Source organism: Corylus avellana, chromosome ca2, assembly GCF_901000735.1.
Source record: "Corylus avellana chromosome ca2, CavTom2PMs-1.0".
NCBI lineage: Eukaryota > Viridiplantae > Streptophyta > Magnoliopsida > Fagales > Betulaceae > Corylus > Corylus avellana.
Genome location: NC_081542.1, coordinates 20,364,785 through 20,376,900, shown reverse-complemented (window position 1 = coordinate 20,376,900; position 12,116 = coordinate 20,364,785). Strand labels below are relative to the sequence as shown.

The 12,116-nt window shown below is 38.4% G+C and overlaps 1 protein-coding gene and 1 non-coding gene across 3 annotated transcripts; one reads left to right on the top strand and one right to left on the bottom strand.

The window, feature by feature from the left end:
• Nucleotides 1-882: 882 nt before the first annotated feature.
• Nucleotides 883-990, top strand: LOC132173166 (small nucleolar RNA R71). The gene has a single exon (XR_009439260.1). It is a non-coding gene; the product is annotated as a small nucleolar RNA R71 (small nucleolar RNA).
• Nucleotides 991-9,028: 8,038 nt separating this feature from the next.
• Nucleotides 9,029-11,256, bottom strand: LOC132172747 (ankyrin repeat-containing protein ITN1-like; the record flags this gene model as incomplete). Of its 2 annotated transcripts, none has more annotated exon segments than XM_059584307.1 (3): nt 9,029-10,009; nt 10,094-10,554; nt 11,104-11,256. In XM_059584307.1, coding segments are annotated over 3 exon segments (1,232 nt in total), but the record flags the coding sequence as incomplete, so codon positions are not given.
• Nucleotides 11,257-12,116: the final 860 nt, after the last annotated feature.

Here is a 12,116-nt window from a genome sequence, read left to right as displayed (position 1 = left end):
GAAAACTCAGGAAGCTTCTTTATCTTGATGTCCTCAAATTGCTCATCACATAACCCCAGATGACTTCTCTCTCGGACTCTTGGTAATTTGGGAATAGGAGCTGATGTTGAAAAAGTCTCAGTGCTCTCTTCCTTTTCCTGATGTGGTTCCTCTAGAACCTCAGTTTGCTCCTCCTTCCTCTCTTCCCCTTGATTTTCAACCGCTTCTTCACTCCTTAATGTGGTAATTGCTTGCTCATGATGGTAAGTGCACTCTTCCTCCATGTATTGTTCATTAGGATTGGCAACAAACTGACTTTGACACTCTTCTTCGTGGTATTGTTGAGGCCAATTAACGGGAGGTGGCTCCTCTTCATGAGCTTCTATCTTGGTAGTGTATTCCAACAGTTGCATATTGGCTTCATTGTGGCTAAGAAAGGAGTATGATTGACCATGGAACTGTGGAGATGGCTTCTCTTCTTGGTGTTGTGAAGGCCAATAGATGGGAGATGGCTCTTGATCTGCCATTGAAAACATGGGACAAGTCTTAGTGGTGTGATTAATATGGGAACATATGACACATACCTCGATTTGTGTAACTTGTTGAATAGGAGCACTGCTATGATTAGTCATAGCTTTCGTGAGCATGTCAAGCATTTTCTCCATGGCAGCCATTTGACCCTGAATTCCTCCATTGGTGCTCTCTTCATATATGCCTTTTCCTTTGAGTCCATGTCTCCCATTAGATGTGAATTGTTGGGAGTGCTCACTCAATGTCTCGAAGAGCTGCATGGCTTCCTTGTTGCTTTTCTCCATCAACATGCTACCACAAGCTAAATGTACAAGACCCTTGTTAAGATCATTTAAACCCTCATAAAATGCCAGTACCTGATCGTCTTGAGATATATTGTGATGAGGGCATCTGAGAAGTAGTTCTTTAAAGTGTTAACATGCCTCGAAGAAAGTGTCTCCATCTTTTTGTTGGAAGGTCAAAATTCCCCTTCTCGATTGCCTTATCTTGTCGGCTGGGAAAAACTTCTTTAAGAACTTTGGGGCCATCTCATCCCAAGTATGAATAGAACCTACGGCCAAAGAATTGTACCATCTCTTAGCATTATCTTTTAAAGAAAAAGGGAAGAGGATTAACCTGATTTCTTCTGGAGTTAAACCCTGAACATTTTGAGTCCTGCAGAGATCACAGAATTCTCGAATATGCCAATATGGGTTCTCTGTAGGTGTGCCTTTATAGTGTGGAATCATATTGAGCAACGGAGATAAATCGTAACTGCTCTGCACAATGGGCTGGAAATTAATGCATGATGGCTGGTTGAGGATCTGGGAATTGAATGAACTTTCCATAGGTTTTCGCACCAGAGGTGTATTGTTTCTCAACATGATTAAAACAAAAAGAAAATTAAATAACAAAATAAAAAGAAAAATAAAAATAAAAGAAATAAATCAGATCTGTAATTAGTGCAGTAATTGTGATGCCCTTTGGATGTGCGATCGATCGCACCTCTAGAGGCACAGAAACTGTTGAAAAGACAATAAAAACAGAAAAATTTAAAACAAAAATAAATTAAAGAAAAAATTCCAAACAAAGTCAAACAATCCCCGGCAACGGCGCCAAAAACTTGTTGTGCCAAATACTACCTAAATTAATTGATAATATTTAGTACATTTTAACTCGCAAGTGCACAAGATCAAAACAATAGTATAGTGTAGCAAGCAAGAGGTCGAACCCACGGAGATTGTGATTTTGTTTTGAATTAATTAAAAGATCAAATTGTCACAGATTTGATATTGAGAAAAAGAAAATAAAAAGATAAATGAAAAAGTAAAGGTAAAGGCAGGGCTTTGATATCCACCACTAATTATGCTCAATTAATATAACAATATACCAATGATCCAATCAATAACTCCTTAAGCTATTGATTTTCTTAAGCAACGAGTTAGGCATGGGTGTATACTCTAACTCTTTTCTTTCCTAAAGGATTTAGCATGGTATATACTAAGTTGTTCTTTAGAAAAGCATATGTTTTATGGAAATCGACAAACACATGAGGCCTAGGGCATGGGTGTATACTCTCGGTTCTCCATGTTGATAAACCCAAGAACCCGGTGTGGATTACTGTTGTTACTTATGTTAAACCCATGACTCGGTCATCCAAATTGATTTAACTAACTAATCCATACCACATGCATATAATGGCCAGTCACATACATATGAGGAATTCATGAAAACAGGAATTAATCAAGTTAAATATCACAACATGATCATCACAAAGGCGCCAATATTGAAATATTAAATAAACATAATAACGGTTTCAATCTAGCCCTCCTTAAGAGTTAGTTACACATAATTAAAATAAAAAGAAAAGAGAAGGGAAAGAAAGAACCGAAAACCACTCATAGAAGTAGCCTCCAAATTCCTCTCCCCAAGTTGTCTCCTTCTAATTCTCCTCAAAGTTGTCTATTGAATTGTGAGGCTTAGAGGTCTATTTATAGGGTTTAGGAGAGAGTCCTAGAAGCCCTAGTAATCCTAGGAAATTTGGAGTTTTAAGTCCAACTCCAATTAGGATAAAGAAAACCTTAGTCTAAATCCGAATAGGATTCGCCCAAAATTACGGTCCTAACTTACGACGTGATTTTGGTCTTGCGCCGCTCTGAATTGGGAAAATGATATTTCACAATGAATTGTATCATTTTGAGTTAGATTTCCAATGGTACTTGAATCATCTCAATCGGATATCTGAACTGAAAGTTATGATAAAATACCGAGACATGTTTAGAATCCAATTTTTGCATCCTATCCGATTTTGACTATTCTTTGAGAAATTCTGATTTACTCCTTTCCTGTATTTAATTAAACTTAACCATGATTGGCTAAGCTTAACCATATCTTCTAGGTCTTTCCATTTTGCCCTTTAAGCTTGGAATTTTTCCAGAAACGCTTTCTTTTCTTCCAAAAGCCTATAAAACAATGAAAATATAAAAATGAAGTAAAATGGCATAAATTAACCAAACTAAAGGATTAATGCATGTAAGTTAAGGGCTAAAAATATGAATATTTTAGCACTTATCAGTGTCTGATTATTTCTCACGATTGCTGGTAATCGTGAATGGTTTGAAAAGAAACAATAAGAAAGTCCATGACATCCGAGTCGTCAAAAAGGTACTTCGATCCCTTTCCTCTAAATTTGAACATGTAGTTGTAGCTATCGAAGAGTCTAAGGACTTGGAGAAGCTAACAATTGAGGAGTTGTTGGGTTCATTGCAAGTACATGAGCAAAGGATACAGAAGAATGCTAATTCTGGTGTATTAGAACAAGCACTAGAGTCAAAACTGACCCTAAATGATCAAGGAAAATTCAACTCCAACCGTGGTCGTGGTTGAGGTCGGGGGCGTGGTATTTTCCAACAACCACATCAAAGTCAACAGTAGACTCAAAGCTTCAGAGGTCGAGGACAAGGAGACTATCGAGGAAGAGGAAGATCCACATATGGACGTGGAAACACAAAGAATATCCAATGCTACAACTGCAAGAAGTTTGGACACTATGCCTCGAATTGTTGGGACAAAGATGATGAACAAGAAAATGTCATAGAAGCAACACATGAGGTTCGTAGTGATTCTATTTTACTTCTCACTCATGATGTTTCAGATTCACAAGATGAGGTTTGGTACATCGATGCTGGCGCAAGCAATCGTATGTGTGGGAAGAAAGATTTGTTCGTTGAACTCACAGAAGGAGTTCATGGAAAAGTGAACTTGGCAGACTCCACCAAACTCTTAGTTGAAGGCAAAGGGAAGATAAAAATCTATCAAAATGATGGTAAGAAAGGGTACATTTCTGATGTTTATTATGTGCCTAACATGAAAAGCAATATTCTTAGCATTGGGCAGCTGCTCGAGAAGGGGTACACCATACATATGGAGAACTACTCTATTATTTTAAGAGATACACATGTAGGAATTGTGGCTCGTGTTCCAATGACCAATAATCACATGTTCCCGCTACATCTTAACACAAAGTCTGAGAAGTTCTTCTATGGACTCAAGGAAAGTGAGTCATGGAAGTGGCATCTTCGCTTTGGCCATCTACATTTTAGCGGCCTAAAGTTATTATCTTCATTTGGCATGGTGTATGGGTTACCAGTGATCAAGCCACCGAGCAACGTTTGTGAAGGATGTATACTTGGCAAGCAGGCACGACTTCCTTTTCCCAGCAGCAAATCTTGGAGAGCAACATCACCATTGCAACTGGTTCATACCGATATATGTGGACCAATAGAGTCCATGTCCTTAGGAGATAATAGATACTTTATTACCTTCATCGAAGACTTTAGCAAAAAACTTTGGGTTTATTTTCTTAAACAAAAATCAGCTGCCTTTATTGTATTCAAGAACTTCAAAGCCCTTGTTGAAAATCAAAGTGCCCATAAGCTTGTAACTCTTCGTTCTGACCGAGGTGGAGAATACACCTCAAAAGAATTTGATAAGTATTGCAGGGAACAAAGCATAAAGCATTAGTTGACTACTGCTTACACACCACAGCAAAACGGGATTGCCGAAAGAAAGAACCGTACCATTCTTAATATGATCAGAACTATGCTCAAGGAGAAAGGGCTGCCAAAACAATTCTGGGCAGAAACTGTGGCGTGCTCATCTTATCTACTCAACCGGTGTCCTACCAAAAGTGTCAAGAATATGACACCTCAAGAGGCATGGAGCGGCCACAAGCCAAGTGTTGCACACCTAAGAATCTTTGGGTGTGTTGCATATTCTCAAGTTCCCGAATCCAAGAGGAAGAAGCTTGATGATCGTGGTGAAAAATGTATCTTTGTCGGATATAGCGAAGAGTCGAAAGCATACAAGCTCTACAACCCACTAACAAAGAAATTAGTGGTTAGTAGAGACATTATCTTTGATTAAGAAAGTGTGCGGAGCTGGAGCGATGAAGAGAAGGCCAAAGAACAACAAGTGTTAGAGGAGCCTGAAGAGCTCTCAACAGAAGCTCCACCAATTACCCCACCATCTTCTCAGCCTACCACACCGTCCGCAGCACAGAGGGACTCTACATCTTCTATGGGAGGTAGCAGCAGTAGATCCTCCACAAATCAAAGTAAGATGAGAAGTCTCAGGGAAATCTATGAGCAAACAGAAGATGGAGAGACTAATCTTTTCTGCCTATATGCTGATCATGAGCCTCTTACCTTTCAAGAAGCCGTTGAAGAAGATTGTTGGAGATCCTCAATGGAGGAGGAGATACATGCTATTCAAAAGAATGATACTTGGGAGTTGACAACACTCCCATCAAACCATAAGGCTATTGGTGTCAAGTGGGTGTACAAGATCAAACGCACTGCAGAAGGTGAAGTTTCTCGATACAAGGCAAGACTTGTAGCTAAAGGCTACAAACAAAAGTATGGCATCAACTATGAAGAGGTCTTTGCACCAGTTGCGAGACTTGACACAATGAGATTGTTGATCGCACTTGCCGCTCATCACAATTGGAAGATATACCAACTTGATGTCAAGTCAGCCTTTCTCATTGGCATCCTTGAAGAAGAGGTGTACGTACAACAACCGGAAGGCTTTATAATGGAAGGAGAAGAAAGCAAGGTGTACCGTCTTAAGAAGGCGTTATATGGCTTAAAGCAGGCACCAAGAGCTTGGAATGCACGCATTGATAATTACCTTCATCAGAACGGCTTCACTAAATGTCCATATGAGCATGCTGTTTATATGAAGAAAAACCATCGTGGTGAATTTCTAATCATTTGCCTATATGTTGATGATCTGTTATATACAGGAAATAATGGTGAAATGTTCAAGGAATTCAAGCAATCAATGTTTAAGGAGTTTGAGATGACAAACAACGGGTTGATGTCCTATTTCCTTGGTATTGAAGTGAAGCAACAACATGATGAAATTTTCATATCCCAAAATAAGTACATGGGGGAGATTTTAGAGAAATTCAAGATGGGTAACTGCAACTCTGTGAATACCCCAGTTGAAACAAGCATAAAGTTGTCAAAAGAAGGAGATTGTCGAGTTATTGAACCAACTCTTTACAAGAGTTTGGTTGGAAGTTTGAGGTACTTGACGATCACAAGGCCAGATATTGTCTATGGAGTTGGACTTGTGAGTCGATACATGGAGACACCAATGGAGACTCATTGGTTAGCTGCAAAAAGGATCCTAAAGTACATCAAAGGCACTCTGAATCTTGGTTTATTCTATGCCTATGGAGATAAAGCGAAATTAGTTGGTTATTCAGATAGTGATTGGGGATGTGACCAAGATGAGAGGAAAAGTACTACTGGGTATGTCTTTTATCTTAGTTCTACAACATTTTCTTGGACATCCAAGAAACAAGGAATTGTAGCCTTGTCTACCTGTTAGGCGGAGTATGTGGCTGCTTCGTCTACTGTTTGTGAAGCTATATGGCTAAGGAATCTCTTGAAGGAACTGGAACATCCACAAGAAGAACCGACTGTGATTTATGTGGATAACCAATCAGCTACAAAGTTAGCAAAGAATCCAGTGCAACATGGGAGGAGTAAACACATTGACACTAGGTTCCACTTTCTTAGAGACCATGTCAAGCGGAAGACAATAGAGCTCCAGTATTGCCACACCACTGAACAAGTAGCAGATATATTTACTAAGCCATTATCAGGTGCAATTTTCATGAGGCTAAGAGACATGCTTGGCATGAGGAGGTTTTGATTTGAGGGGGCATGTTGGAAACTAAACAAATCAAAACGCAAGAGAGGTTTTTTCTAAATGGTAGAAGTTATTAAGTTCTTTTAATTAATAAGGGACTTTAATTTTTCTAAACTCATGTGTTTATTTAATTCTCAACTGAAGTCTTAACTTAGAGATGAGTTTTTGTTATTTATTACAAAAAATAAGGAGAAGTAAAAGCCTTGTAAGTTAATCTTTGAATGCCTCTATTTATAGGCTTCGTAAAATGTATTTTCAATACAAGTGAAATACGAAAAAGATTTCCTCCACTCTTCTCTAGTCTAATTTTGTTATTTGTCTTTAGTAATAAAAGAGAGAGAGAGAGTGAGAGAGAGAGAGAGAAATAGAAAGGTAACTAGTTTGTAAACTAGTATTTTATCCTTCACAGAAGTGCTTGAGTTATGACGAGGATTTTGCAATGCTGTTTGATCATTTGCTGGGAAAGTTGGAGGAAGATGATATTCTTTTGTTTGTCGCCGTGGCGTGTCAAATTTGGTTTCGGCGAAACCAGGTGGTTCATGGGGGGGAGATGACACCTCCTTCAGCAGTTATCCAAAAGGCCCGAATTCACCTATACGAATAAGAGCAGGCGCAGACAAGTTTGGGAGCTGCAAATAGCGAAGCTTCTCCAACAAGACCAGCATTACAGTGTCAGCCACCTTCGGACGGATTTACAAAGTTAAATTGGGATGCCTCTATAGAAGCCGCGGGAGGAAAAATGGGGATGGGAATAGTGGCTCGTGATCATGCAGAAAGAGTACTGACAACAGTTTGCAACACAAGACTCCACGTTCGGGATCCTTCATCAGCCGAAGCTTTGGCAATGAGGCAAGCTGTGGAGCTGTGTGTTGAAATGGGTTTGCAGCAGGTCATCCTGGAGGGGGACGCCTTGGAGATCATACAGCTAATGCAATCCACTGAAGACTGGTGGGGTAGTTATGGCTCAGTCATTCGAGATGCCAAGATCAAGCTACACAGTGTAGCGGAATGGAGGGTGGCCCATGTATGCCGTGAAGTTAATACAGTAGCGCATAGCCTTGCTAAATTAGCACTATCCATACAGGGGAAGCATATCTGGGTAGACGACTACCCTTCATGTATCGAAGCTCAGGTTCATTATGAGAAAGTTTATCAATAATCAATGAAGTTAATTGATTCTCAAAAAAAAATAAATAAATAAATTTAGTTAACTGAAGCGTTTTGAAGAAAAAAAACAAAAAAGTGAGTCAACTTAGTTAAACTATGTGTTTTGCAAGGAAAAAGAAAACGTTGATTAAAAAAATAAAAAAGCGCACATCTGACTCGTTTTCAACGTTTCACTCTCTTCTTCAACCTTCTGAATGTTGTAGACTTGCAAACCTGCAGTCATAGATTTAAATCAAAAGAAAATCAAGTACTCTTGGAAAAATGTGTCTCTAATGAGTTGTTCAGATTGGGCATAACCAGAGTATAGAGAAAAATTCTTGCTGAGGAAGGGGATTTTTTGGGAGGTGAGGGGGGCATTTGACCCCCCTCGAACCCCCCTCCCTCCGCCCCTGGAGGTGAAGAACAGCCTCATGCTAGAGAACCTTGCAATCCATTGGCATGGAAACCGACAGGGAAATACTGCACACTTCCCATTTTCCTTCTTGAACCAGATTCATATCTAGATATCCTTTGAGATATACCTTACTTCAACGCATATTCTTTTGTTTGATTTGCTGTAGATTGGAACATCTAGGATGGATGGAACAGAGGAAAGATCAAGAATCTCCAAGTTCCTCAGCGAGGAAAGATCAGGAATGCATCCAACAACATCATTTCCAGTGAGATTCAACTCTCTAAGTTGCTACAGTAAGTTATTTACAAGTAACAAACCGTCCCACATCGCTAACAACACGGAACCTCCCAACCTTGCTTTTCTATAAAAAGAGGCATTTGCTTCAATTCCAAATCCAATCCAGCGTCATAAGTTAGGTGTCGAGCTGAGCCTTTTTGGCTTGTGTAATATCTGAGTTTGAGCTTGCACTATATAGCAACTGGCTTTTTGGCTTAAAGTATAAATTTTATGAAAGAAATTAAAAATTTTAGTTGTATCGATCCGAGGTTCGGCTTGACTCAGCTCAAATTGTTTAATATGTGAGTTTGAAGCCCGTGCTTGAGCAAGGAAAATCAACATATATAGACTAATAGTGGACAATGCTACAGTATAAAATCAACATATATAAGGAAAGCAAACAAATAAGGTAAATATAATAATAATATATTATGAATATATTCTAACGGACATAATGAAGAAGACATGAAAAGATGAGTATTAGACAAACAAATACCTTCGTACAGAAGATAATCACTGTGTAATGGATTGATACACCTTCAAAACAAATCAATCCAACCTGAGTGCAATGCAGTTCTGGACTTGAGGATTTATTACAGTGATCAGCATTTCACAAAAACCATGGAAATGGAGTTGGACTTTAGTATTCCAACCAAGTCTGAAAACTTGTAAAGGCGTCTAACGGAATTAAACACATACCAACAACTACTTAGAGATGAGATACTATCTCTATATTCATTGGCCTTGTTAAATATCTTGTGAACCTCCGACAACTTTTGTTCCTTTTTGTTTGCCTTCCATTTCGTATTTTGAGATAATCAATTCTCCAACCGGCATCTTCCGCTAGAAAAGTCTATGTTTATGTGGCCGAAAAAGAAATCTAGACTTGTATGTTGAGCGGAATGTATCAACCCAAATTTTACAATGTAGCCAGCCAAACGAAAGAATTGGGATACTAGCGGAAGTGATTACAACACCTGCGGTCCATGCCCATCCTCTTCTTGTACACACCAAAAAGAAAGTTGCGATGAAGGCTACCATCATGAAAGCCATGGAGATGAAGAGGGTGGCAAGTCCAAATAGCAACTTTGAAGGTAATGACTTTAAGAAATCATCTTCTGTGTAACAGGACGTGAGAATTGACAAAAAAATTACTATTGAAGTCGAAGAGGAACATAGTGCTATTGCATCTGATATGAAGAATACCATCAACCCTTTCTTCCCAAAAAGAAGAGGAATCCCTGTTACTTGATTGCTGCCACCTGGTACAGTGAAGGCTGCAGCAAAAATCACAGTGGCAATTAATGTCGCCACAAGCATGCAATAGTTTGCTGTGTCCTTCATCCATTTTTCACCATCTTTCTTCAAATCTTTATGTGTCTCTACAAATATCTCCTTAGGTGTTTTGTTATCCCTATTCTTACTCTTCAAGTATTTCTGAGGGACAATCTTTTCGATCTCCTACAGTTGACGAGATATAAATTAATAGGTAACAGATGAACCATTATGTATGCAACTGGAAGAAAAAAAAAAATTATTACTCACCTTAAACCACAACAACTCCCGTTGCATTTGAAGGGCTGCTCCTGATACGATATTTAGTCGATCTGCAGGAGCTAATTTGCCAGCTAAATGCAACATGTTCTCTTTGTTATCTTCGGTATCATAGGATGCAAGGCTATGCATGCCAGCACCTAGTTCATATATTAGATTGAATACACTCTCTTGCCGATGTAAAATAGCAGTGTGAAATATACTCATGTTATTTTTGTCTTGTTGCCAGATAAGGGAAGGATAAGAGCGTGAAAGTACAATTAGAAATCCAACATTTCCAACTTTTACAGCTTCAAAAATTAAAGCCATATACTTGTCAACCAATTCTGGTGAGCTCAGGTCGTCTTTGATTCCATCCCTTTTCAAAAAAATTTCAACTAATTGATGAGCTAATGTCTTCGTCAAAGCTTTGTGACAGATCCCTTTGAACCCATAGAGGTTGAGAAAAGAATCTATATATTCAGAAATCAGAATGGTTTGGTAATAAAGAAATATTAAATCTGTACAATTATTTTACCAATATCCAGAAAAAGAAATTATATTGAAAGCTTTATAAAATAAAAATGCAAAGATAACTGAAGCATTAGATGCGGCTACTTTCTGTCCTAATTATTGACATCTTAAGACAAATTTTGTCTTTTCATAACCCAAGCACTTTAAATCTCTTCTATCTTTTGAATTTAAGGAGAAAGAAAATGCTAGCTTTTGCCAAAAAAAGAAAACAGTACTCCCTATTTCTTGCGTGTGTGTAAAAGCAACGGTTACAAGTATTGCGATAGATTGATGAAACATATAGAATAGAAATTAACCTATGATCTCATACATTCTTCCATAGTTTAGAGGTAGATATCATCTAAAGATTTGATGAAGTCGAATAAGAGCATTTTCCCATGCCAAGCTAATATGAGTAAAATTGTCATCAAGTTGTGATTAATGTAATAAAAGAACTATATATATATATATATATAAATTAAAGAAGTTTGGGTTGGAGGCAAACTAACAGGAGTTTAAGAGACTTTTCCAGAATGATAGCCGACTTTCGCTGCCAATTGAGAATGCAGGTTTCTTGGCCAACATTTCCAATGCTTCCCACCGGCATTCAGTGTCGGCATTTGCTATGTTGGTATCTGTTTTCAGAATTTTCAATGCTATATCTGTCCATAAAAATGACACATTAATTTGATAATTGTGGGTTAAGAAATGTTTATAATATATGGTCGCTAATATTGCAATAAAAGTGGTAACTCCATCCAACTTATGTAACTGCATCAAATGTATCAAACAAAGTTATAGTCAGTTGTAGGGCTTACCATACATATCATTGCGGATAGTATGCTTAAGGAGCTCAATGCGTTTTTCATCACCCAACCTTTCAAGAGTAGGACTACTTAGAGAGAATAGATAGGAGACCATGTTTGTATGTCCTACATAAGCTGCAACAATGAGTGGTGTGTCTCCCTCGCTATTAGGGAACGATGGCAGCGCATTGTTATTTTTCACCAGCTGCTCAGCAATGCTGACGTTTCCTGCTTGGGCAGCAAAGTGAAGGGCCGTAAATCCAGAATTGGTTTGCAATACCGGCCAAGTCCTCCTGCTCCATCAATGGCAACCATTTCTTTATAAAATCGGTGTGATGTGCACTCACTGCAATGTGAAGTGCTGTCGCTTTGTTTTTCGTTACGTAAGCTCGAACACACTTGTTGTCATTATCATAAAAAGCCTTAGCAGCTGGCCAATCATCTTTTAAGGCCGCGCGAAGGAGGGGAAGGTAGTCATCTAATGGTTTGTCCCCTGGAATTTTCGCCTAAGATGAATCAGAAGAGGTGCAGATATATATATGCAGAAGGTGCTTAAGAGAACATTCACAATGCAGTTTTTTGCAATATATATGTTAAGAATATTATGTTAGGGTTATTTATTTCTTTATGTATTATAAGTCTACTAGGTTTACCTTTCCTTACTCTATTAGATTATTTGCTTATCACTCATAGCCTCTCTATAAATAGAAGTCTTT